Raw genomic sequence first — 27947 nt, 5'->3', positions numbered from 1 at the left:
CCTTTTTTGTTGCTGTTTTTTGTTTGTTTGTTTTTTAGGTTTCAGGTGTAAATGAAATCGTATGATATTTGTCATTCTTTGTCTGACTTATTTTACATAGCATAATAACCTCTAGATCCATCCAAGTTGTTGTGAATGGCAAGACCATTTTTTCTAATGTCTGAGTAGTTTTCCATTGTGTGTGTGTTTGTGTGTGTGTATTCACATATATACATATCTATACACATACACACACATATGTATATATGTATATACCACATCATGTTTATCCATTCATCTGTCAATAAACATGTGAGTTGCTTCTGTAGCTTGGCTATTGTAAATAATGCTGCAGTAAACATAAGGGTGGATATATCTTTTTGGAATTAGTGCTTTCATTTTCTTTGGGTAATACCCAGCAGTGGAATTACTGGATCATATGGTAGTTCTGTTTTTAATTTTTTGAGGAACCTCCATATTGTTTTCCTTACTAGTTGCACCAGCTTACATTCCCAGTGCATGAGGGTTTCCTTTTCATCACATCCTTTCCTATACTTGTTATTTTCTTTTTGATACTAGGTGTGAGGTGATATCTCACTGTTGTTTTGATTTGCATTTCTGGGTGATTAGGATGCTGAGCATCTTTTCATGTGTCTGTTGGCCATCTGTATGTCTTCTTTTGAAAAATGTCTATTCAGGTCTTCCGCCAATTTTTTTTTTTTTTAAAGATTTTATTTATTTATTTTACAGAGAGAGATCACAAGTAGGCAGAGAGGCAGGCAGAGAGAGAGAGGAGGAAGCAGGCTCCCTGCCGAGCAGAGAGCCCGATGCGGGACTCGATCCTAGGACCCTGAGATCATGACCTGAGCCGAAGGCAGCAGCTCAACCCACTGAGCCACCCAGGAGCCCTCTTCCGCCAATTTTTAAATTGGATTTTTTTTTTTAAATTGGATTGTTTTGATGTTAAGTTGTATGTGTTCTTTACATGTATTTTGGATATTAAACCTTTATCAGATATATCATTTGCAAATATCTTCTCCCATTCAGTAGGTTGCCTTTTTGTTTTGTTGATGGTTTCCTTCACTGTTTAAAAGCCTTTTTAGTTTGATGTAGTCCTAGTAGTTTATTTTTGCTTATATTTCCTTTGCTGAGAAGGCATATCTGTTGTTAAAGTAAAGCCCATATCCAAGAGATTACTGCCTATGTTTTTTTTCACAAGTTCTATGACTTGGGGTCTTATATTTAGGTTTTTAATCTAATTTGAGTTTATTTTCATGTATGGTGTAAGAAATTGTCCAGTTTCATTCTTTTGCATGTAGCTGTCTGGTACTAGTATGTTTTCCTAGTACTCCTTTATTGAAGAGACTGTCTTTTCTCCACTGTATATTCTTGCGTCTTCTGTTGTAGATTGACTGTATAAGCATGGCTTTATTTCCGGTCTCTCTATTCTGTTCCATTGGTCAGTGTCTTATTTTCATGCCAGTACCATACTGTTGTGATTACTTTAATTTTGTATTATAGCTTAAAATCTGGGATTGTGATATCTTTAGCTTTCTTTCTTTCTCAAGATTCCTTTGGCTCTTTGGGATCTTTTATGGTCCCATACAATTTTAGGATTATTTGTTTTACCTCTGTGGGAAGTGCCATTGGTATTTTGGTAAGGATTGCATTAAATCTGTGGATTACTTTAGGTATTATGGGCACTGTAACCATATTAATTCTTCCAGTCTATGAGCGCAGTGTTTCTTTCTGTTTGTTTCTATTGTCTTTTTTTTATTGTGAGTTTCTTTCATCAATATCTTAGTTTTTAGTGTACAGGTCTTTCACCTCCTTAGTGGAATTTATTTCCTTTTGATACAGTTGTAAATTGGATTGTTTTCTTAATTCTCTTTCTTTCTTTTTTTTTTAATTTAAAGATTTTTATTTATTTATTTATTTATTTGACAGAGAGAGATCACAAGTAGGCAGAGAGGCAGGCAGAGAGAGAGGAGGAAGCAGGCTCCCTGCTGAGCAGAGAGCCCAATGCAGGGCTAGATCCCAGGATACTGGGATCATGACCTGAGCCGAAGGCAGCGGCTTAACCCACTGAGGCACCCAGGCGCCCCTTAATTCTCTTTCTGCTACTTCATTATTAGTGTTACTAGTGCAACAGATTTCTATATATTAATTTTGCATCCTGCAATTTTGCTGAATTCATTTATTAGTCCTCATAGTTTTTTGGTGGCCTTCTTAGGGTTTTCTACATATGGTATGTCATCTACAAATAATGACAGATTCTTTACCAGTTTGGATTCCTTTTGTTTCTTTTTCTTGTCTGATTGCTGTGGTGAGGACTTTCAGTACTATGTTGAATAAAAGTGGCAAGAGTGGACATTTTTGTCTTGTTCCTAATCGTAGCGTATTGAATATGATGTTAGCTATGGATTTATCATATATGACCTTTATTTTTTGAAGATTTTATTTATTTATTTGACAGAGAGAGGGAGAGTACAAGTGCGGGGAGTGGCTGAGAGGGAGGGAGAAACAGGCTGCTTGCTGAGCAGGGAGCCCTACACGGGGCTCAGTCTCAGAACCCTGGGATCACAACCTGTGCTGAAGGCAGACATTTGACCAACTGAGCCACCCAGGCACCCTGTATATGACTTTTATTGTGTTAAGGTTAAGGTGTATTCCCTCTAAGCCCACTCTGTTGAGAGTTTTTATCAATTTTAACAGTTTTTATCTTTGTATGCCCATAGCTCTGTGTAAACAGTTCTTGTGAAATAGTCTGGTACCTAAATTATCTTTAAAACTGTGTTTTGGAGGAAAAATGGGTTCTGAGTTCTATACAACTGGCTTATAAGTCAATTGATAGAAAACAACTAAGATAAGGTGTCAGTCATTTAACTTAGTGGGGGAGGTAAGGGAACAAAAGCAGATAGCCCAGACATTCATTTATCATTTGGGGAGTACTTTTTTTTTTTTTTTTTAAAGCACATTAACTTTTATAGATAGTTGCATTGTTAGAATTACTTTATATTCTGTAAACACACTCATGATATGAGTATTTGGTTTTCTTCAGGGGTAGATTTATCTTATTGATGATAACTTTGTTCATAAAAAGACAAGAAATGGGATAGAAGTTTTTACATTAAAAAAAAGTCATTATTTGATTTTTGAGAGTTTTGTAGGGCTGATGATAATAAATTATAACAGCTTGGAATTGTAATAGTTAAGATTATGGTGCCTTGCTCACCCCTTCCCGGAGTCTGTCTTCATGAAGTAGTGGAAAATGTACTAGCTTAGTAGGGAAATTAAGGTTATTTGTTCATTCTAGATTTTTATCAAGTAAGTCTGTTAACTAGGGTAGTAGACTGATATTTCATGGGCTCCCATCATTTTTCAGGCACTATGTTAAGTGTTTTATATGTTATCTATCTATATATATTTTATATACACATTTGATATATATAGTATATTATTTATATTATCATTTAATCCTGATAAAAATGTTACTTGATGGCCTTTATTTTACTGATGAGAAAACAGGCTATGAGAAATGAACTAGCTTGCTCAAGATTTCACAAGTAGTAAGTTGATGGTGGAGATTAAAATCTGGGTTTGTCAGGATGCCTTGGTGGCTCAGTTGGTTAAGCATCTGCCTTTGGCTCAGGTCATGACCCTAGGGTCCTCAGATAGAATCCCTATCTTCCTGCTCAGCAAGGAGTCTGCTTCTCCCTCTCCCTCTGTCCCTCCCTGCTGCTTGTGCTCTCTTGTGCTTTGAATGAATAAATAAAATCTCAAATGAATAAATAAATAAATGAATAAATAAAATCTTAAAAAATTTTTGGGTTTGTCAGTTTTTCTCCCCAACTTTATAACATTAATCTGTTTGAGCCATAGTTCTTCACCTGTAAAATGAAGTTGGAGTATGTCAGGGTACACAGATGCATGTTTTGCTTCTAAAATGAAATAGTAAATTTTCATTGGTTAGCAGGAAAAAAAGTGATAAAATTCTTTTTTTTTTTTTTTTAAAGATTTTGTTTATTTATTTGTCAGAGAGACAGGCACAGTGAGAGAGAGAACACAAGCAGTGGGGAGTAAGAGAGGGAGAAGCAAGCTTCCCGCAGAACAAGCAGCCCGATGTGGGGCTCGATCCCAGGACACTGGGACCATGACCTGAGCTGAAGGCAGACGCTTAATGACTGAGCCACCCAGGCTCCCCAAAAGTGATAAAATTCTTAATTTTGTTTGACCTTATTAACTTTCTACCCCTATACAACAGTGCTAAAAATAACAAACATAATACTAAAACTGCCAAGTGTATGCCTATTTTGATAACTTCTTTTGTTTGGATTGTGTAGGGCATGATTATAATTTAATTATGCAAACTTGTAATACAGTAGAGTAGTAGAGGATGCAAAAATAGATGAGAATAACTTGTACTACGGAAAAGTTATGATGGGATTATAGATTTTGGGTGAGATGCCTTCAGAGACATTTTTTTAAATGTATAATAAGAATTGGTTGTACTTGAAGTAGTGATGTTGCACTTTACTACGTTATTGAAATGAACTAAAAAGTAAATAATCTCTTCAATTTTTTTTTAAAAAAGATTTTATTTGTTTATTTGACAGAGATCACAAGTGGGCAGAGAGGCAGGCAGAGAGAGAGAGAGGAGGAAGCAGGCTCCCTGCTGAGCAGAGAGCCCGATGCGGGACTCAATCCCAGGATCCTGAGATCATGACCTGAGCCGAAGGCAGAGGCTTAACCCACTGAGCCGCCCAGGCACCCCAATCTTTTCAATTTTTAAAGCATATCTCTCTGAGATTTATTTGACTATTAGAATAGGACTTGATAACGTACAGGATTTTGAATCTAGTAGGTTGAATTGGGAACATGCTGCTCTAGATACGTAATTATTCTTTAGGTAAGATCAGATGGAGAAAAAATCTGAGTGGAACGAAGACCTTAATAGGGCCAAACTTTGTAATCAGACCCACCTAGGTTTGAATTTGAGCCTGCCACCTACTAATATTGTGTGACTTAAGGTGGGTTACTTACCTCAGCCTCAGTCTCTTCATGTTTACTTGGGAATCATAATGCCTAGCTTTTAGTATTATTGGAAAGCTTAAATAAAGTATGTGTAAGGCATGTTAGCTTCATGTGGTAATGAGTAGTGGCCAGTATTATTAGTAATAACAATCTTATTTTCATTAATTTAGTATTTCTCAAGAGAAAGGAATGTGGAATATACCAACCAGCTGGCAGGTCACAGAGGCCTTACCCTCATTAGGAATTTTAATTATTGTTGAGACAATTTCTAAGTCAGTAAGTAGTTTGAAGGTTCAGGGAGAGTAAGATGCATACTATAGTTGGTTTAACTCTGTTTAATCTCTATTTTTGTCACATTGATTTGGGGTTAAAGTTGAATGAATCCTTAAATCAGAAATAGGATTTCTTTTTTTGGTTGAATGACATCAACAGTTATGCCACAATAAGTAATTACATTTAAATACTGGCTAATGACTTGTAAATTATTTTTTTAATGTTAGGTGAAATCTTCCAATTAGGGTACAAATTTAGAGGATTAACTGTTAGGTGTCATATTAGTCTATTAGGATTTTTTTAACTTTAAAATGTTTTAAAATTTATCACTTAATATATAAGATACTGGAGTAGATTGAGTAATAAATACTTGTGAACCCATCTAGAAACAAAATGCCCTGTGTACTTCTATCCAATGTCATACCCTTCTCTCCTCTCCTAAGGTAACCATTATCTAGAAATTTATGGTTTTTTTTTTTTTTTTACGTTTGTGCTACATTTTTATGTACCATTTGTACATATATAGCATTTGTGCTGTGTTTTTATGAACAATATATGGTACTTTATTTGCAACATTTTATATTTTTAGATAATTAAAAAAAATTCAGCATTATGGTTGAAGGATTCATTCACTTGAATTGTGTGACTATTGTACATTAATTTTAGGTATTCCATTCTATACCTAATCCATGTTTCCATTCTTTTGTTGGTGAACAATTATATTTACTTTATTCTTTTGCTATTACACAAAGTGATAATTTAGGTATTCTTGTTATGTGTTGAAGTGCTTTATAGACTGCACTGCTTATAGTGAGAATTCTGATTCTCTATTTCAGTCATCTTTTCTAACTAGAAATTTAACATTTTACTTAAATCACTTCTTTAAGATTTTGAGATATTTTCATTGGCTGTTTTAAGAACTATTGTCATTGATCTTGACCAGCATGTTTTATTGTTCTCATAAAATTTTCCATCAAAAAGACTTAAGCTGTGTAAATTCTCTTAAGTTTTTGAATTTAGGCGAGATGCCATTAAAATGTAGAGCAGATGGTCATTTGAGTATTGGTAGAATGAGTCAAAAGCTATCATCAGGTGGTTCATTTAATAGTGGCAGATGTCTTCATAAAGCGTAGCAAAGGAAAAGAGCATTGAGTCTCTAGGGTAATATGGTATTCTATAGGAAGGAGAAAAGGGACTAATAGGTTTAGTTAGGGAATTAAGTTTTTTGAAATGAACGTTTTAAGGAATAACACTTGCAAAGGCTAAGGAGGTTTAAACTGGGAGGGAATGGTTTTAGATGCGAATGAATTGGGTGGATGTCTTAAGGGGAAACGAGCTACTGAAGTAAGAACTCAGTGAAGTGTTGGTCTTGTTTATTAAATACCCTTTCTCCTTTTTGTGTTTTCTTTAAATATCAACTTTTGTTTTAAAGTCAATTAATTGCATTCTCATTAAAAATTCTGTAGTGCTCAGTTTGATGGTGGAGGAGGCTGCTTTGTTTACTCTTTTCAGTTCTCAGCCTTGTCTGTTTAACAGCTGTTCCAGTAGCTTTGCTGGCATTTGAACTGTGGGAACCAAGAAAGGATTTGGATGTGCTTTTGTGTGCATTAATGGTTTTCCTGAGGTATTCTCTAAAACCATGAATTGTAGGGTTGTTTTTTTTTTTAATGAGTTATCATTGTGTGTTTAAATAGCTCCTTTTAAAGAAAACCTATACTTAGGTTATGAGCTCATGAATGTTGTTATCATTGTGCTTTGTGGAAAATGAGCTTAGAGATGAAAAATACGTCAATAAGCAAATAGCTGAAAACTGGACTTTTCATTCTTTGGTCAGATGGGGAAGGTGGGATACATTTTCCCTCTGCCTTTCATCAGCCAACTCTTATTTGAAGAACTGCATAGTTAAGGATAAACCTCTTAAGTGCTTATTGGTACTGATTTGTTTAGTGCATTTTACTTTTTGTGATGACAAAGAAGACCTGTTTTAGACCTATTCAGAAACTTAACCACTGTGTGGACATTTACTGTTACTGACATTTGATATTAATTGTGATGTTTTGGTTATGGTGCTTTCCAGGGGTAAGACAGTTTAGCCTGTGACTGCAGGCATGTGCCAGTGAGGAGTGTAGCCAGATAAAGTATATATTTTATTTTCATGTCATAGCTCAGTTAGAGTAAGGGTTAAAAGAAACAAAAACTTCTAAGTTGTAGTTACATACTCTGTTGCTAGAGTATTTGAAAGTTGGTCTCTGTAAATATTTGCTGTAAATACCATGCTTTTGTTTTTATTTTAATTTATAGATGATATACATGAGCATCTCTGATGATATATTAATGCCCCTACTCACTCAGCTGCTTCCTAGAACTAATATACACTCAGTGTAGAAGATTTAGAAAACCATAAAGGGTAATCCCATTAGTACATTTTGGAGCTTACCTTTCTAGTTTTTCTGTGCATGTGTATTATGTGTCTTATATAATGGTATACTGTAGTTCTTTGCTACTACTTTAGAAAATAATAATGAGTTTATGAAAAAAATATAGTTTACCATATCAGTAATATTTCTTCTACAACATGGTTTAATTGCATAGAATTTCTCTCTATGCATTACCATAGTTTACACATAAATAGTCCCATATTTTTGACATAGGTTTATGTTCAATTTTTGTTTTTATCTACAAAAATCTTAGTATCTTTGGATGTACTTTTTAAAAAATTTGAAGACCGGGTCATAGTGCCTTTTTTTTTTTTTAAGATTTTATTTATTTATTTATTTAGAAAGAGAGAGAAAGAATGAGCAGGAGCAGGGTGAGGGCAGAGGGAGAACCTGACTTCCCACTGAGCAGGAAGCCAGATGAGGGATTCAATCCCAGGACCCTAGGATCATGACCTGAGCTGAAGGTAGATACTTAACAAACTGAGCCTCCTAGGCACCTGACAGTCTTTAAGACATTTGAAACATTTTGCAAGTACTTTTGTAAAGGTTGTATGAATTTATATTTCATTTTTAGTGAAATCTTATTAGCTTAAGTCTTTGCATGCATGAATTTAATCTGTGCCAATTTGAGAGGATAAAATTAGTCTTGTTTTGTGTTTTTTAAAATAAATTATGAATATAATATGGTTATAATATAAATAATTCAAAAGTATGTAGGAGAAAACATGAGTGCTCTCTCCTTATCCTACTGCACCCCGAACCACTCAGCAGTTTGAGGTGGGTTTTCAGATTTTCTCTATATTGTATTTTTTGTATAGTGTGTGTGCTCATTTGGGCATGTGTGTGACTTCTAGGTTTCATGTTATCTTAGAAAGACTACTCAAAATTGTAAAATATGTTCAACTTCTTTTTTCTAGCCCTTTTATGATTTTCTATTTTTTTTTAAAAAAGATTTTATTTATTTATTTGAGAGACAGAGATCAAAGTAGGCAGAGAGGCAGGCAGAGAGAGAAGAGAAGGCAGGCTCCCTAAGGAGTGGAGAACCTGATATGGGGCTCGATCCCAGGACCTTGGGATCATGATCTGAGCCAAAGGCAGAGGCTTTAACCCACTGAGCCACCCAGGCGCCCCTGATTTTCTATTTTCATATTTAGCTTTTCATTTTATCTTTATTTTCGATATGTTGTAAGGAATTATAACAAAGTTCATACTTTTTAAAAAACTTGCTTTGTTTCAGTTAAAATGGTTACAGATTACCCCAAAACTTACTGGTGTGTAGAAATTTATATGTTCATTGCTTCCATGGATTGGGGATTTGGAGACAGTTTGGGGAACAGTTAGTCTCTGCTCTGCAATATCTGTGTGACCTCTCCATGTTTTTCTCTATCGTGGGTGGCTTCAGCGTAGCCAGACTTAATGATAAAAAACTCTCAAGGCATGCAGGCTATGAATCTGAGGGAGACATAAAGACAGATACAGACAGACAAGTGGCACCTGCACTGTTTTACGATCTAGAAGCTGTACCCTTAGAAGCTGTACACCGTTCCTTCTGCTTCCTCATGTTGACTGTGGCAATTGCAAGTGTCCAGATTCTGTGGGAAGGAAAATAGACTCTCCTTTTAGTGGTCATTTGTCATTGTCACATTGTCAGAAGAGCAATTAAGGTGAATATATATTGGTGTGGCCCCCTTTGGAAAATACTATCTACCACCCCTTTAAGCCAGGATAAAGCTAGTAGAATTGGAGAGAAAACAGAAGTCAGGAAGATTAAGGACTTGATGCCTATGGGTTAGAAAACTAAAAAGACGTAGAAAGTAACAAAAAAAGTATAAATGAGATCATTCAAGAGAAAACAAATAGATAAGAGATATTTAGGAACAAACAGTACACTAGAACTGCACTTTTTACCTTAAAAAAAAAAAATTAGAGAGGGCACGCCATTAACAACAAAAAAGCACATAACTTAAAATTGTAAGTCCGGGGACGCCTGGGTGGCTCAGTCAGTTAAGCATCTGCCTTTAGCTCGGGTCATGATTGCAGGCTCCTGGGATGAGTCCCATATCATATGTCCCACTCAGTAATAGAACTACCATTATTTACACCTGTGTAAATATTATGTAACTTTCTTACGATTTGACCCCTTTTTTCTAGCCACTTTAATTTTCTTCCTTTCTGTTCTCCATTCTACACTAGGGATGATACTTGAAAGCAGCAGAGGGTCTGCCCACAGTAGCATAAAATAGTCATGGAATGAAATCAGCAGGTACTGATATCTGCCCAAATACAGTCAGACATTTGTGTGGCAGGAGATGCGGAAGAATTGCACATGAAACATATTTGGTGTAGGGTGTCCTGCTCTTCAGTAGTTCACTAGGCATCCCATCTTCCTTCTATTGTTCTTCCTCCCACCCTGTTTTTTTTTTAACCATCTTAGTTCAGGCACAAGTTTATCTTCATGTTTGACTCTTTATTTAGAAAGTAGTTACCTTATGGGATTTTAAACTTGAATATAGAAAATTAATTATGCAGTTTTTTTTCCTTACCTGGAAGCAGCAGTAGTGTATTAGTTCTTTTAGAGATTAGTAATAACATTACTATTTTTGTGCTCTAGTTCTTGCATATGTAGTACATTCTTACTTGATTCTTAGAACAGCCCTTACCTTTAAAGAACATAATGCCTCCTCCAAAGGGAGCTGAGGTTCTTAGAACTAAAATGAATCCTTTTATCTAATTATGGAAATTTTCTAAACTTAACACAAAATAGGGAATTATATAATGAACATCCCTCTTACCCACCTTCAACATGAGCATCTTGTTTCATTTAAACCCCACCTTCCTTCTCTGCTTCCCAAATTCTTGAAATAAATACTATTGTCTTTTATATAAATACTAATGCTAAAATGACTCTTCCAAGGGCACAATAACAGCTAGTGAAAGCCAGAATAATGTTAAAATGACTCTTCCAAGGGCACAATAACAGCTAGTGAAAGCCAGAACTCAGATCCAGGAGTGTTAGTGTTGAATGGACAATACAGCCCTTGCTTGTAGCTCAGTATTGGGCCTGATCATACATTACCATAAAGTAGTGATACTGATGTTCACAGGTCCCACATTGTTTAAAAAACTTCTAGTTTTAATTTATCAGGTGATCTAAATAGAATAGTAAGATTTTACTTATTTTTTATTTATTTGACGGAGAGAGAGCGTGCGTGCACCAGTAGGGGGAGCAGCAGGCAGGGGAGAGGGAGAAGCAGACTCCCTGCTGAGCAAGGAGTCCCATGTGGGTCTTGACCCCAGGACCCTGGGATCATGACCTGAGCCGAAGGCAGACGCTTATGAACATTATTCCCAATCTTGTTACCCAAAAAGTTTAGTTATTTTCATTACTTTATAGGGGTACCTTTTATAGCTTTTTTTTTTTTTTTAAGATTTTATTTTTATTTGGGGGAGAGAGAGAGAGGAGAGAGACCATGGATGAGGGACCGAAGGAGAGGGAGAAGCAGGTTCCCCGCCAAGCAGGGAGCCTGAGATCGTGACCCATGACTTGAGCCAAGAGCAGAAGCTTAACTGAGCCACCCAGGTGCCCTCCCCCCCTTTTATAGTTTTAATTATCTGTCATTCATGTTATCATCTTTAGTGGAGATCATATTGCCAAATGCTTATTTCCTTTTTTTCAGACTGTAGTCTTGTTCTGTAAGGAAAACAAACTAACAGCAATCTTGACTATAGTATATTGTTTCCTTTTACACTGAGAAGCTTACTTGGTAATCCTTTTCTGAAGTTAGTTGTTTGGGGTGTGGAGGTTTTCTTTCTTTCTTTTTTTTTTTTTTAAATGTTTTTTCTTTTCTTTTCTTTTTTTTTTTTTTTTAAAAAAGATTTTATGTATTTATTTGACAGAGAGAAATCACAAGTAGATGGAGAGGCAGGCAGAGAGAGAGAGAGGGAAGCAGGCTCCCTGCTGAGCAGAGAGCCCGATGCGGGACTCGATCCCAGGACCCTGAGATCATGACCTGAGCCGAAGGCAGCGGCTTAACCCACTGAGCCACTCAGGCGCCCCGTTTTTTTGGGTTTTTTTAAAAGATTATATTTATTTATTTGACAGACAGAGATCACAAGTAGGCAGAGAAGCAGGCAGAGAGAGAGAGGAAGGGAAGCAGGCTCCCTGTTAGGCAGAGAGCCCGATGCGGGGCTCGATCCGAGGACCCTGGGACCATGACCTGAGCTGAAAGCAGAGGCTTTAACTGAGCCACCCACGCACCCCAGGTTTTTCAATACCTAGGGATGGATGCTTAAATTAATTGGTAGTTTGTTTCCATGATATGAGGTGAAACTTTTTTTTTGAGTAATTGTTAACCTGGAGAATAGGTTGAAATTCCTCAAAAGATTCTGAATGTTTGAAGTCTGAAACATCTACATGGTAGTAAATGATTCTTTTTTCTGTTGCTAGAGTGAACCTAAGTTTCAGTTTGTGGATGACAGCAAAAAAAAGTGTTACTGAGAAGTACTCTTACTAATGAAGAAAGAAGTGATAGAAAATGTTTAGTTTATAATTTATACTGTTTAAAATCCTTGAAATATGTTGTTTTGAAACTATATATGGTACATTTGAAATAGTCTTTCCCACTTTATTGAATTACTTTTTAAAACGCTGTGTTATTTTTTCCCCCAGGGAGTAATATTCAAGTAAATAATTCTTGCAGTTAATGTAAGCATGTATCTTTGTTTTAATAGGCATCAAGCATGATGGAACCATGTGTGATACCTGCCGCCAGCAACCAATCATTGGCATTCGATGGAAATGTGCAGAATGTACAAATTATGATTTGTGCACTGTTTGTTATCATGGAGATAAACATCATTTAAGACATCGCTTTTATAGAATTACTACACCAGGAAGTGAGCGGTAGGGTAAACAGTTTTTCTTCAGTTGTAATTCCTTGTTGGCATTGAATTTTTTGTACTATTTAGCCTTAAAAATAGGATTTGGAAATAGCTGCTGACAGCTGGTTTAGTACCAGGACATAGGAGTTATTAGGCTAATGTGGACCAGGCCTGCCATATAGTGAGAAAAGAGCTCTGTGAAGATGGAGTTGCATGTATTTTTTTCAGAATAATCTGGGCTAGTCTATCTCTGGGATGGAGACTTGGCACTCCTCAGTATTTGGAAATGCAAGGGCAGCCCAAGAGAGTCTCACTATTTTCTTCTTACTGTGCATTCTCTTCTGTTAATCGCTACCAGATGAACACTGGGCCCATTGATTGAATCAACAGGCGTTCATTAAGTCTATGTAGCAGCTATTATGCTTGTATAATAGTCAAGCAGACTCCGTGCTGAGTGTGGAGTCTGACGCAGGGCTCAATCTCACGAGCTCTGTGACCTGAGCCGAAATCGAGATTTGGATGCTGAATGGACTGAGCCATCCAGGTGCCCTTAACGCACAGAATTCTTTTTTCTTCTTAAAGAGTTTATAAGTAAAGGGATTATTTGACCAGGAGTGAGTATCATTTGATATTTTACACTGTACACAGGGATTATTAGTATTAAGTGTCTTAGCAGAGAGAGAGGAATATGAACTGTGAATTGGTACAGAGTTTTAGGTGATTGAGTCTTCTTATATAGATAGATAAGAATAATGTATAGGAGCAAGAATTTAGCCAGTCATAGGGAAGCAGCAGGAATAGTAGAAAAATGGATTTAGGTATAAAACTGTCCCACCCAGTTCAGGGACACCTGGGTGGCTCACTTGATTGTCTGTCTTTGGCTCAGGTCATGAGCCCAGGGTTCTGCGATTGAGCCCCATGTCAGACTCTCTGCTCAGTGAGGAGCCTGCTTCTCCCACTTCCTCTGCCTGCTACTTGCCCTGCTTGTGCTATCTCTCTTTCTCTCTGTCAAATAAATAAATAAATAAAATCTTAAAAAAAAAAAAAAGAAAGAAAGAAAGAAAGAAAGAAAAAGACTGTCCCAGTTCAAATCCTGGTCTGCTTTTATTAACTGAGTAGTTTTGAGCAAATTGTTTCTTCTTATCCTTTTGCTTACAAGTTTTAAAGTTAAGGTATAATAAAGACATTCTAAAAATGAATAGAATATTGAAGTAAAATTACAAAACAAAAGGAAAAACCCCAAACCTTATTGATTTTATGAATGAGAAGGATATAGAAGAATGAGGGAAAGATGGCCTTGGAGAACTAAGCTGGTCAAGATTTTTGAGGGTAGAATTTTTCAAGGTCCATAGTTCTCTCTAAGTATTCAGTACTTTGGAAACAAGTTAGCGTTAGGTTACATCCAGGCCACTGATACATTACTTGGCCTGTGCTGTGCTCTAAATTTTTGAACGCACACATGCGCATGCACATACATATCCAAAGACTGTCAGCCCTGGGCATTTGTTCGTGGTGACAGTTGGCTGACAGAGGAGCATCTGTACCCTTAAGACAAATCATGGTCTTGAGTTCACCAGAGTCCCTACCACTGCTTCTTGTCTTCCTGAACCTGGGATCAAGTGCCACTTGCCATTTGTCATTGCTGTGGTATTACCTTTTTGGCTTTAATTTATGTTACTTCTCTCACAGTTGTAGGGGTTTGAGTTTGCCACTTCTAAAGTGGTGAAGGGTATAGTGACACTCTGAGTGATTAGGCTGGATTCATATGTTGATTCCATTCCATTATTATTTAGGTTTTGTGACCCTGGATAAATCACTTACCTCTTTGAGACTCTGTTTCCTCATTTGTAAAATGGATAAAATAACATAACAATGGATAAAATATACTCTTTAGGAGTATAGTAAACTTTTAAACTTTTGTAAGTGTTTTACTTAGAGTAAAAGCTCTGTAAATATTAGATGTCATTTTTCTCCTGTTGTCACCATTATCACCTGTGGAGTGTAAAGGTATTTATGTGTCGTGCTGTTAACGTATTAACTAGAACAAATAAAAATCTTTTGTATTTTTAAAATAGCCTTTTTTATGATTTTTTTAAAAAAATAAATTGGGGTGCCTCAGTGGCTCGGTTGAGCATCTGACTCTTGGTTTTAGCTCAGGTCACGATCTTAAGGTCATGGGATCTAGCTCTGGATCAGGCTCCATGCTCAGTGGAAAGTCTGCTTGAGATTCTCTCCTTCTCCCTTTTCCTCTGCCCCCTCCCCATGCTTGCTTGCTTTTTCTCTAAAATGAATTTTTTAAATCTTAAAAAAATTACTGGCGGGGGACCTGGGTGGCTCAGTCATTAAGCATCCAACCCGTGATTTCTGCTTGGGTCATGATCTCAGGGTTGTGAGATCAAGCCTGGCATTGGACTCTTTGTTGGGTGTGGAGCCTGCTTGGGATCATCAACCGCCCCCCAGAACATTTACATAAATATAAATAAAGAAATTACTGTTAATATACTTTTATATAAATTAAAATACATACTTTTATTTTTAGGGTACTTTTAGAGTCTCGTAGAAAATCTAAGAAGATTACAGCCAGAGGGATCTTTGCAGGTGCCAGAGTGGTACGAGGAGTGGACTGGCAGTGGGAAGATCAGGATGGAGGAAATGGACGAAGGGGAAAGGTGACTTTTTACAATTAATTCATCGTGTTATTCTATAATATTGTATGTTCAGAAGATTTTTACTACTGTAACTGAATTTCTTGGCCCATTTTTTTCTTATACCAGTAACAGTTTTAAAAATATTTTTTTCTGGAAGAATAAAGATTGTTCCCACGTTGTTGTAAATATTGATATTCATTGAGAAGGTTGTTGGGTAGATTTTACCTTTCTGCCTTTTGGCTTCATGTTGCCATTTTGTTGGCCAGAAGGCATTTCTGAACATGCTTTTTGGGCCAGTCTTCCCTAAGTAGTGTATCATGCTTTTAACTTTCTTTTTATTAAGTTTTCATTTGAATGTACTTGTTTTATATTTAATTCCCTTGAGGCCTGTTTCTGGGGTAGGGGGAGATAATAAGCATCTACTTTTGTTAACTAGTTTACTTAACTCTATTGCCCTTCTCAGGTAATTGTCCAGGAGTCAATTATAGCATTATTCTTTTTTTTTTTTTTTTTTTTTAAGATTTTTATTTTTTTATTTATTTGACAGGCAGAGATCACAAGTAGGCAGAGAGGTAGGCAGAGAGAGAGAGAGAGAGAGAGAAGGAAGCGGGCTCCCTGCACTTGAGTAGAGAGCCAGATGTGGGGCTCGATCGCAGGACTCCGAGATTATGACCTGAGCCGAAGGCAGAGGCTTTAACCCACTGAGCCACCCAGGCATCCCTATTGCAGTTATTCTGAAGGGAATTTTGTATAGCTTATTTGATTGGGATGGGATAGGCAGAGATATTGGAGTAGCTTAGTATAGATCCTTTTGAATTGAAAATTTTAAATGTTTTTTTCAAATACATATTTTCTTTTTTTCCTAATACATGTTTTCTGAGTTATTATTTGAGTGTTGTTATGTTGATTTCATTTGAAATAATAAGGTCTAATTTTAATGTTTGGAAGTCAGACAAATGTGTTTTAGCCATTATATTTTAAGTACTTTGATTTTCACTAAGGAAGCAACTTTGCTTTTTTAAAAAATTTGGTAAAAAATTTGGTAAATATTTATTAAACACTTAGTATATGCTAGGTTCTCTTCCAAACATCAGGGATATGGCATTGAACAAAAGAGACAAAGTTCCCACTTTGCTGTAACGTGTATTTTAATTAGATTTGATAGGCAAAAAAATGTAAATCTAAATTCTGTGACTGTAGTATAGGCTGTGGACCAGCAGCATAGGTGTTACGTGACAGCTGGTGAGAAAGGTAATAGGTCCCCTTTCTTTTAGACTTCCTAAATCAGTATCTTCATTATAACAAGATTCCCTAGGTCATTTATATGCATGTGAAAATTTAAGGAGCCCTGCTTTGAAAAGGAAAATAGAGTAGTATGAATTTGCGAAAGGCGCCATCTCTAGATGGATGGAATGTTACGGGGCACGCTTGGCAAGGGTGTTGCAAAGAGAGGGCATGCTTTTGTGGGTGGGAGCAGGAACAGTCTTGCCCCAGTGCATAGGTCTTGGTAAGTAGAGTGTGGGCTGGATGTAAGGCCCAGTCTTCTCTTTTGTGACACTGCTTGTATAGTGAACAACTTTCACAATAACTTTCACAGTGTAAGTAGTTTTGTATAATAAAGAAGAATGTATAAAATACGTGAAGGTTTAAAGAGTAGTAGTAAAATGAACACTTTTGTTCCCACTATACAGATTAGAGAATAGAACATTATGGGTACCTTTAAAAGGCTACTTTTTATCCTTTTACAGTTGTAAGTGCCTCCAAGACAATGGATATTTGATGTCCTTATTCTATTGTTTTTCTTTCTTATTGTAGGATGATGCTGTGTCCCACAACGTTTAGGATTTCATTTTTGAAAAGACTAGTAGCAAGCACAAATTTAGTTAGTGTAAGGATAGAGTAGAATTACCACTTCTAGATTAAAGCTCCCAAGGCAATATAAATTGAATAGTCTCTGGCTAACCTGTCTTGCTTCCCTGGTAGTTGATAGGGGTAGTCAGTGGGCAAGGTCCTGGGAAACACAGGGCTTCACACAGGAACTGAGGCAGGACAGAAGTGGTGGCCTTGGCCAGGAATAGTTACAGGGGATGAGTTACTATGTATTTTTTGTTTCTTTTTTTTTTTTTTTAAAGATTATTTATTTATTTATTTGACAGAGAGAGAGAGAGATCACAAGTAGATAGAGAGGCAGGCAGAGAGAGAGAGAGAGAGAGGGAAGCAGGCTCCCTTCTGAGCAGAGAGCCTGATGTGGGACTCGATCCCAGGACCCTGAGATCATGACCCGAGCCGAACGCAGCGGCTTAACCCACTGAACCACCCAGGCGCCCCTGTGTTGTGTATTCTTCAAGGGTTTCTCAAGGACCAGTACTCTATTAGTATTTGAAGACTATTTTCATTTTATAAATGCTTTTGAATATGTGTCAGTTGTATTTTACATAGGTTCATTAGATGTATTTCTTTCTTTTAAGAAAACCTTTTATTTGAAAAAAGTTGTATGAGAGAGAGAGCGTGTGTGTGAGCGTGGGATGAGGCTGAAGGAGAGGAATAGAGAGAATCTCAGGAAAAATGCCAAGCTGAGCACAGAGCCTGACTTGGGGCTCAGTCTCACAACCCTGAGATCATGACCTGAGCTGAAATCAAGAGTCAGATGCTCAGCCGACTGAGCCACCGAGGTGTGCCTAAAAAAACTTTTTTTTATGGAGAATTTCAAACATACATCAGAGTAGAAAGAGCAGTATAACAAATTTCCATGTACCCAAAACCCAATTTCAAAAATTGTCAGTAATTTGTAAAAATTCCATTGATTTGTTGAGGAAATCAGATTCTCTGGATTTTTCCTATTGATTCTTTATGGTATTCTTTTACTTGTTCCTCTAACCCTCATGTTTCTTATAAACTAGTTGTTAGAGATAGAGGCTTGATTAGATTAGGGTTCAATTTTGTTTTGGCAAGAGAATCTCATAAGTAGTGCACTGTGCTCTCTGGTACATCACATCAGGCATGCAAAATCTGATTGTATTATTATTAGTGAGTTTAAGATTGATCAATGATATTGTCAGGTATTGTTAGTTTCTTTTCTTCAGCAACCTTTTACCTAATGGTTTTAGCAGCTATTCTACACATCTTTCTTAATCAGAATAGAAATTATAAAATTAATGTAGTTACTTTCTTAAGCCTTCTGTTTTGTTACCCCCTCAATAAGTCAGATCATATTAACAAATGAAGGAATTTCATTTAGGATTCAGAGCTTAACTAATGAACTTCCTTATATCCAAAGTAATTTGAAATATAAGATGAATTTGATTTAAATAAATTTTGTAGTCCTTGTTTTTTAGTCAAATGCATTTTTGTGCCCCTTATAAAAATACAGACTTATGGGGTGCCTGGGTGGCTCAGTCGGTTAAGCAGCTGCCTTCAGCTCGGGTCGAGATTCTAGGGTCCTGGGGATTAAGCCCCAGTACTAGCTCCCTGCTCAGCAGGGAGCCTGATTGTCCCTCTCCTTCCTGTTCGTGGTTTCTTGCTATCTCTGTCTCCTTCTCAAATAAATAAAATATATATTTTTAAAGTTTTTATTTATTTGGCAGAGAGAGACACAGTGAGAGAGGGAACAGAAGTGGCAGGGGGACTGGGAAAGGAAGAAGCAAGCTTCCTGCTGAGCAGGGAGTCCAATGCACGGCTCGATCCCAGGACCCTGGGATCATGACCTGAGCCAAAGGCAGATGCTTAATGACTGAGCCACATAGGCACCCCATAAATAAAATGTAAAAAAAAAAAATATATATATATAGAGAGAGAGACTTACTTGATCTAGCATTTTAAAAAAAGATTTATTTAATTAATTTATTTTTAAAAAGATTCTATTTATTTATTTATTTATTTGACACAGAGAGAGAGAGAGAGAGAACGAACACACAAGTAGGCAGAGAGGCAGCAGAGAGAGGAAGCGAAGCAGCTCCCCGCCGAGCAGAGAGCCCAATTCGGGGCTCGATCCCAGAACACTCAGATCGTGACCTGAGCTGAATGCAGAGGCTCAACCCACTGAGCCTCCCAGCGCCCCTGATTTATTTATTTTAGAGAGAGTGCAACACTGGGGGCAGGGGCAGAGGGAGAGAGAACCTTAAGCATGCTCCATGCCCAGGATGGAATCTGATGTGGGGATCTCATGACCCCAGGATCACACCCTGAGCTGAAAGAAGGAGTTGAATAGTCAACCCTGAGACTGAGATCATGACCTGAGCCGAAGGCAGAGGCTCTACCCACTGAGCCACCCAGATGCTCCTCATTTTTTTATTCTTTAAAGTTTATATGTGTTAATATTTTTATAATGTTTGATTTATTTCAAAATTAAAAATAAATAGACTTATGTAATAACAATTTAAAATCTTTCTCAAATGTTTGATTAAATCTTAAATCCTTTTTATCTTTACAAAAACATCATAAAACATATAACTTGCAAAATGATTTTTTAAATCAGGGTAAAAATAAGGAAGGATTATTATGTATCTTTTTTGAAATAGGTTATGCTTTAAAATTACGTTTTAAGGTCATGCTTTTAAAATTATATTGAACATCAGCTTGGCATTCTAAGTAACTGTAAGGAGTGGCTGATTAATTGTATCTGGATGGAGAAAAGTAATGAGTTACACATATTCAACTTCCCATTCTTAGCTATAGACTGGTTTACTTGAGAACACCCGAATTCAGCACTCATTGTGTATTATTTTTATGCTGTTGATTCTTGGCCCTTAAGGAGTAACAACCCCAGTTGTTGTTGGTAGTGTTTTTGTTTTGTATTGTTTTGTTTTAATGTCAGAAGAGCTTATGAATCATCTGTTGTGTGTTGGGCCTAGAGATTGTGTCTGGGTTTCCATTGTAGGCATGGTGTTTTAGCTTGGGTTTCTTCCCTTTTGGGGCAGCTGAGGAGTATAGTGCTGGAGGAGCGATGTCAGCTCATCTTCCTTAAACATTGGCATAAAGCATTGTGCCACAGCTTTCAGCTCACCAGAGAGCAGATTTAACTTAAATCATTCTGGGTATCTGGTCAAAGATCTTCAATTTTGTAATGAATAATGGGTTTAAAGTATACACTGTTCTTGGGGCACCTGGGTGGCTCAGTGGGTTGGGCCTCTGCCTTCGGCTCAGGTCATGATTTTAGGGTCCTGGGATTGAGCCCCGCATCCGGCTTTCTGCTCAGTGGGGAGCCTGCCCACCCCCCCCCCCGCTTCCTTCTCTATCTACTTATGATCTCTCTCTCTGCAAATAAATAAATAAAATCTTAAAATAATACACTATTCTTAAAGGGAACACTTTAAGAATCAAAATTTAAAATTTTATACTGAGTTCTGTATATTCTGGTAATCTATTACTATAATCACTAAGCCTCCCAATTCAAAATTTCTATAATGATTTTAGAAATTATCTTATAATTCTGGAATTGTATCTCTAGTTATAATTGAGTTATATTGTTAGAAGTGACATATGTTTGACAAGTGTTTTTCATGATCCTGTTACATAAGATAGCTGAAATGATATGTAACATTATAAATGTAATTAAAAGAACTAACTTATCCTCTCTCCTTTAAAAAAATTGTTTTCCCTGACAATTCTCTTAGGTGACAGAAATCCAGGACTGGAGTGCATCAAGCCCACATAGTGCAGCATATGTTCTCTGGGATAATGGTGCTAAGAACCTTTACAGAGTTGGCTTTGAGGGCATGGTGAGTAGTAAGAATCACAAAAGATAAAAATATTGGATAGATGAAGGAAGGGAAATAAAGTAGCCCTTATTGTAGTCCTTTTTTTCCTTGTCATATTCTTTTGTCAGAATATAGCCACCTGAATCATGACTTTGCAGTAGGAAGAAAATCTGTAAAGTGAGGTTATAATAAACGTTATATTTTTAGTACATTTGCTTATGCTGTTTGATAGTAAATATGATTTTGTCCTCAGTTAATATTTGGGTAGCTTGCTGTATATTGACCGTGTAGAGCTGATCCCTTATAAATCTGAGTTAGGGGCTTATTTACTAAAATCTATCAAAAAGATTTAGAATCATCTAATAAGGCTGCTCCTCAGGATGGACATGGACTATGTGGTATTACAATGAGGTTTTTATAGGATATTCGTATTCTAGCTCTGGTAGCTATTAAAAGTATAAATTATAGTAAGTGTTACAGTTGTTTTTAAGGAGATTTTTTTCCCCCTCTATTTTTAAAGAGTAGTGTTGGTAGTTGAAAATAACCTTGGGAATGCAAGCTGGCATGGCCACTCTGGAAAACAGTATGGAGGTTCCTCAAAAAGTTGAAAATAAATACCTTAGGACCCAGCAATCACACTACTGGGTATTTACACCAAAGATACAAATGTGGTGATCTGAAGGGGCATGTGCACCCTAATGTTTATAGCAGCAATGTCCACAATAGCTAAACTACAGAAAGATTCAAGATGTCCACTGGCAGATGAATGGATAAAGAAGATGTGTGTGTATGTGTGTATATATGTGTGTATATATACATAATGGAATATTACTGAGCCATCAAAAATGAAATATTGCTATTTGCAACAACATGGATGGAACTAGAGGGTATTATGCTAAGTGAAATAAGTTAGTCAGAGAAAGACAATTACCATATGATCTCACTGATATGCAGAATTTAAGAAACAAGGCAGAGGATCATAGGGAAAGTGAAGATAAAATAAGGTGAGATCAGAGAGGGAGACAAACCATAAGAGATTCTTAATTTTAGGAAACAGACTGAGGGTTGCTGGATGAGGTGGCTGGGTGATAGACTTTGGGGAGGGATATATGTTGTGAGCACTGGGTATTGTATAAGACCGGTAAATCACAGACCTGTACTCCTAAAACAATACATTATGTGTTAATTAAAAAAAACAAAATCGGTGGGAAAAAAAGAAAATGATTGACCTAAAAACACTTCAAATTACATGCTTAGGAGAATAATGGTGGTTTATTCAATGGATTGCTCTGTATTTCTGCATTTCATGGATCACTGTTCAAATGTTGACCTCAGCTATTTAATTTATGGAGTACAACTAAATATTAATGCCAAAGTATTAATACCTTTTATATCTTTTCCATCTCAAATACATTCCTCCTTCAAAGAATTCTTTAACTTTTGTTTTGTCCCAACTGTTTTATGCCCCTTGGTAGGAGGGGAAAATATCCCACTGTCCCTTTGTTTTTTAATTTATTCCATTTATATGGAATAGTGGTTATCCCATGTCCATAGCCCATATCCATAAATCCATTTATGTGGAATAAATATATTTATATGGGATAAGTTAAAAAGCCAAAACGTGAATCTAAAAAAATACCTGATTTGCCAATTTTAATACTTGTAAATAGCATTAGTTTTCAGTTTTTTGTTAGTATTTTTATGCCTCCTTCTGTTTTTAAATTGTGAATTTTGGGGGGATTCTGATTATTGCTTCAGATGAAGCCTTAGAAGTTATATGTGCAGAGGTACTTAATGAGCAGTATATATATATAGTGATGTATATATATAGTGTGTGTGTGTGTGTGTGTGTGTGTGTGTGTAGGTTGATCCTTTTTGATGGCTGAGTAGTATTCTGCTATATGGTTATGCCATTATTTAATAGTTCTCTTAATGGTATCTGGGTTTTTGTTTTTTTTTAAATTGTTGCAAACATTTCAGTAAGCATCCTTGTGCACATTTATGCTTGTATTTTTTTAGGATAGATTCCTAAAAGTGGAATTATTGTATTGAAGTATCACATTAAAACAATTTGATCCCTTGTCTCTTTGGCTAGGACTGAGCGAAATGTGATGCTCTAGTGGCAAAGGAAGCTATAAAAAAGGGAGTTGAGTTGTGTGTGTGTGTGTGTGTGTTTCCCTCTCTCTCTCTATAAGGGAGCTCCTTTCCTTAATACAGTAAGTATATACTGACTCCTTATACTATTAGGCACTTTAAAAAAAATCTGAATGTTTATAGTAACTCTCAAGGTTGCTCTTCTAAGTTCACATTTTCTGACAACTGCCTCCCTGTTGAGATACTTAAAAAAATAATTTGTTTTCTTATAAAAACTAAGTGGGAAGGAACTTGAGTTGCCCAAGTTAGGAAGTAAGGACTAAAGTTTACGTAAATAGAAAAATTAACTGGCTAAGGAACCAAAAGACTGGATTGGGTCCTATCCATTTTTATTTTCTGTTTACTTTTGGATAATTTTCTCTATTAAATGAGTTAATACCTGCCTTGTGTATGTCATAAAATTGACTGAACAGAGCAAAATGAGTTGTGCTGTTTCATTTTGTAAAAGTATCTTTAAAATGGAATGTGTTATATACATTTTAAATACATAGGTATTTCTTGAGGTCTTATATGTGTTTTTGTAAATATTTTAATGGTAAAGATCTAGGCATCTTAATTTTTAACTTTCAAGGAAAGCTAAAGGTAAATCAAGTATGACCTATCTGAGGATCAGTCTTTTGATTTTTGATGGGTGCTTTTGAAAGCAGTGTTTAGTGTGACTGTTAACCTAAAGCTACTAACTTTTGTGGAGGGTATGTTCTGAATGAACATTTTTGCCTATTTTAGGTACTGAGCTATACTTGAAGTTTTCAAGCGTGATTTTTCTGGTTTCTTTTCTTCTTAGTCTGATCTCAAGTGTGTCCAGGATGCCAAGGGAGGTTCTTTCTACAGAGATCACTGCCCTGTGCTAGGTGAGTCAACAGACTAGTGAAAATTACTAAATAGTGTGTCAGAATTTATGAAATCAGAAAATGTTTAAATTAGGCTCTAAAAAAAGTTATTTAAGGAGATACTTTTTGGGTTTTATTTTGGTTTTTGAAGTATGCGTTTTTTAAATTTATTCAGACTCTGAAGAAGTTGTCATATCTTGAGAATTGATATACTACTTATATGTCATAATCTTTTTGAAACCTTTGTCTTTTTGTTATAAACATGTTGAAAAATTTTATGTTAGACATACTGAATTTGTGTTAGACTTTCAGTATGTCTGAAGTATTGATAATAGAATCTGACAATTTAATGCTTATAAATTACTTAGAATTTTTGTAAAATTGCTTTCTAAATACAAAAATGAAAAATTAAGGTTCTATAATTAACAAATTTTCATGTGTCATTAAATAAGAAAAAGATAAGAAAACAATATTATCTTCATATTACGGATTCTTTATTGCTGGTGAATATTTACCACATTTTTCTAATGAAGGCTTTAGTGTCCGAATACTTGCCTATGTTCCTCTTTTTAAATAGCTTTATCTCCCTTTTGGCTAAAAAGTGCTGTTTTCTTATAGCAGACCCTGCTTTTTTTTTTTTTTAAAGGAGAATGTGGAAGAAATATCTATATTTTTGACAAGATCATCCCTTTTTCTTGCTTTCAGAAACTTCCTTGTTTTGTGTCTTGCCGTCACAGGAAAAGTGTAGAATCAGCATACATATTTTGGGTCCCTTGTCATGGTGTTTTCTGATCATGAATCCTGACCAGAACTAGTTTTGAAAATAATCTAAGGAAAGAACTTACAAATATTTAAAAATGTTCCTTAGGAAAAAAATCACAGGGGTCATTTGGTAAAATATAGTACTAAGTAGTTCAGAGAAGAAAATAATTTCAAGGTTCTCTTTCATATTTTCTAGCTAATTATTGTGACTGTAGTTAGTTACTGAACCTCAATAACGTAATTGTAGTGTAGTTATTGCATGAATAGTCAGCAAGTCATCCAGGCAGAAAAGTGAATGTTTTCAAAACCCCGAACTTTGATATAGGTTTGCATAGTCTAATAGATTCTGCTCTTGTTCAATTGTTGTAAATCATCACATTATTTGAGTTTGTGAGTCTGATTGTTTTCTTTCTTTTGATGCTAGCTCCAGAATCTGATATTTATTGAGTATACTCTCAAAACATTTTAAGATTAGATTAAGATGAAAATATGTAGAGCTTGTTTTTATTTAAAAATAATGCAGCTGCATGATATTATTGTGGTTTTCCTTTTCCTCTCTCAACTCCCTCTGTAATTACAGGCGAGCAAAATGGCAATAGGAATCCTGGTGGATTGCAGATCGGTGACTTGGTAAATATAGATCTTGACCTAGAAATTGTACAGTCTTTGCAGCACGGTCATGGAGGCTGGACTGATGGCATGTTTGAGACTTTAACTACAACTGGAACTGTTTGTGGCATTGATGAAGATCATGACATTGTAGTACAGTATCCAAGTGGCAATAGGTTGGTAATATTTCCTAATTTTTAGTAATGGTAAATAAAGTTAGTATGTAGAGGAAAGAGCCTTAGAGAAAGCAAATAATGTGCTATAATCAAAGACTCCTTAACGCTACCTGTTAGATAGTAGATAAAAATCCAGAATATGTTGGTAAAGTGGAGGAGAACAAGTGATAAGAAGTGTGTGTGTGGTATGTATATGAATTTATATGAATATATTTATGATACAATGTTTTATCTACTTTTTTTTTCCTGCTGGAGCAGAATATGTTGTATCAGTATGAGGTAAAATATAGTTAAAAAGTTCTTTGTTTACAATGGACTGTATCAGTCTGAATGAGAAGAATAAAATTAGAACTCTGACCTGTATCTCCAGAGAGTCATCTCTTGGTAGCATAGCTTTTTCTTGCCACAGACATGTGCATGTATCAGTCCTTATTAGTAACATCAATTGCATGCATTTCTTCACTCTGTACCTTTGCACATACAGTTTCTTCTATGTGCAATACTTATTTCTCCCTCTTTGTCTGGATTAACTCCTCTGCATCCCATAAATACTGCGTTTTTGTGTTTTGGGAGCCTTCTCTCGTATTCCACTCTCCCTGGTATATGCATTCCTCTGTTTAGGTCTCCTGTTATATATGAAAATGGTTATTTATTTTGCCTCTAGGTTGCAAGTTTCTTGGAGGCTTTTATTTATTTTCTCTTAAGGGCTAAAATATATTCAGCTGGGGTGCCTGGATGGCCCAGTGGGTTAAAGCCTCTGCCTTCGACTCAGATCATGATCCCAGGGTCCTGGGATCGAGCCCCGCATTGAGCTCTCTGCTTAGCTGGGAACCTGCTCTCCTTCCTCTCTCTCTCTGCCTGCTTGTGATCTCAGTCTGTCAAATAAATAAAATCTTAAAAAAAAAAAATTCTGTTCTTTAAAACATAAAATAAAATATATTCAATTTACCAATATGGTTGTATTTTAAAGAAAAAGTGGTAGTTAAATTGAATAATTGTCAAAGCTTTATTACTGACATATACATAAAGAAACTAAGTTGTTGAGTTCTTTAGGGGAGGAATTATATATAGATAATGAAACAATTAACATGAAATTGCTTACCAGAGTGTAGAATTAGCTCTAATTATGTTAAAATCTTAAGGATACATGTGATAATACCAAGACATGAAGAAAAACCTTTGACAGAATTCCACTTCCTTTCATGATAAAAACTACATAAAGCAGTAACAGAAGGGCACTTCTTCAGCCTGGTAAAGGGCATCTGTGAAAACCCACGCTAATACCACAATTGGTGGAGATTGAATGCTTTTCCTGTAAAAACAGGAACAGAATAAAAATGTCTGCCCTCCCCACTCTTACTCAGCATTGTTCTAGAGGGTCTAGCCAAGACAGTTAGGCAAGAAAAATAAATAAAAGGAGGAAGTAAGAGAAGAGGAGTTAAACCATTTTTATTCACAGGTGACATGATCTTGTATATAGAAAAACATAAGGAATTCACAAAAATCTATTAGAGCTAATAAGTGAGTTCAACGAAGTTGCAGGGTACAAGATCAATGTAGAAAAGTCAGTTGCGTTTTTGTAGATTGGCAATGAGCAATTTGAAAATGAAATTAAGAAAACAGTTTCATTTATAGTAGCATCATAAAGAATAAAATACTTAAGAATTAGTTTAGCCCAAGAAGTGCAAGATTGGGGAGCCTGGCTAGCTCAGTTGGCAGAGCATGTGACTCTTGAACTTGGGGTCATGAGTTTGAGGCCCTATTGGATATAGAGATTTTTTTTTTCTTTAAGATTTTATTTATTTGAGAGAGAGAGAATGAGCTGGGTGAGGGGTCGAGGGAGAAGCAGACTCCCTGCTGAGCAAGGAAGCCTGATGTGGGGCTAAATCCTAGGACTCTGAGATCATAACCTGAGCCTAAGGCAGATGCTTAACCAACTAAGCCACTCGGGTGCCCCTGTAAAGATTACTTTAAAAAAGTAAGTCCAAGACTAGTACACTGAAAACTACAAAACATTGTTGAAGGAAATTGAGGAAGATCTAAGTAAATGGAAAGACATCTTATGCTTATGGATCGGAAGATCTGATACTGTGCAGATGGTGTATTAGTTTCCTTGGGTTGCCATAACAGATTGCCACAGACTCGGTGGCTTAAACAACACCACTTTATTCTTTCACAATTATGGAAGGCTACATACAAGTCCGAAGTCAAGGTGTTGGTGGGATTGGCTCCTTGTGGAAATTCTAAGGGAGAATCTGTTCTATGCTTTTCCTAACTTCTGGTGGTTGTTGGCAATCCATGGTGTTCCTTGGCTTGCAGATGCATCACTCATTTCTCTATCTCTGTCTTCACATGACCTTCTCCTCGGTGACTCTGTGTGTCCCTGTGTCTTCATGGGTCCTCTTCCCCACCCCCCCCAGGTACAGATTTTATTTTCAAATGCATTCAAATCAGTCTGATTGGTCAA

At 36.2% G+C, this 27947-nt stretch overlaps 1 protein-coding gene across 1 annotated transcript in view; it reads left to right on the top strand.

The window, feature by feature from the left end:
• Nucleotides 1–27947, top strand: part of MIB1 (MIB E3 ubiquitin protein ligase 1) — a 137085-nt gene that overhangs the window by 8387 nt on the left and 100751 nt on the right. The window contains exons 2-6 of the mRNA XM_044243294.1: nt 12456–12627; nt 15145–15274; nt 20866–20970; nt 23888–23954; nt 25276–25480. Of these exons, the coding sequence (XP_044099229.1) occupies nt 12456–12627; nt 15145–15274; nt 20866–20970; nt 23888–23954; nt 25276–25480 (679 nt within the window). The remainder of the gene's footprint in view (nt 1–12455; nt 12628–15144; nt 15275–20865; nt 20971–23887; nt 23955–25275; nt 25481–27947) is intronic.

This window comes from Neovison vison, chromosome 3, assembly GCF_020171115.1.
Source record: "Neovison vison isolate M4711 chromosome 3, ASM_NN_V1, whole genome shotgun sequence".
Lineage (NCBI taxonomy): Eukaryota > Metazoa > Chordata > Mammalia > Carnivora > Mustelidae > Neogale > Neogale vison.
Note: the sequence above shows the minus strand (reverse complement) of the source record. Positions and strands in the feature narration are given on the sequence as shown.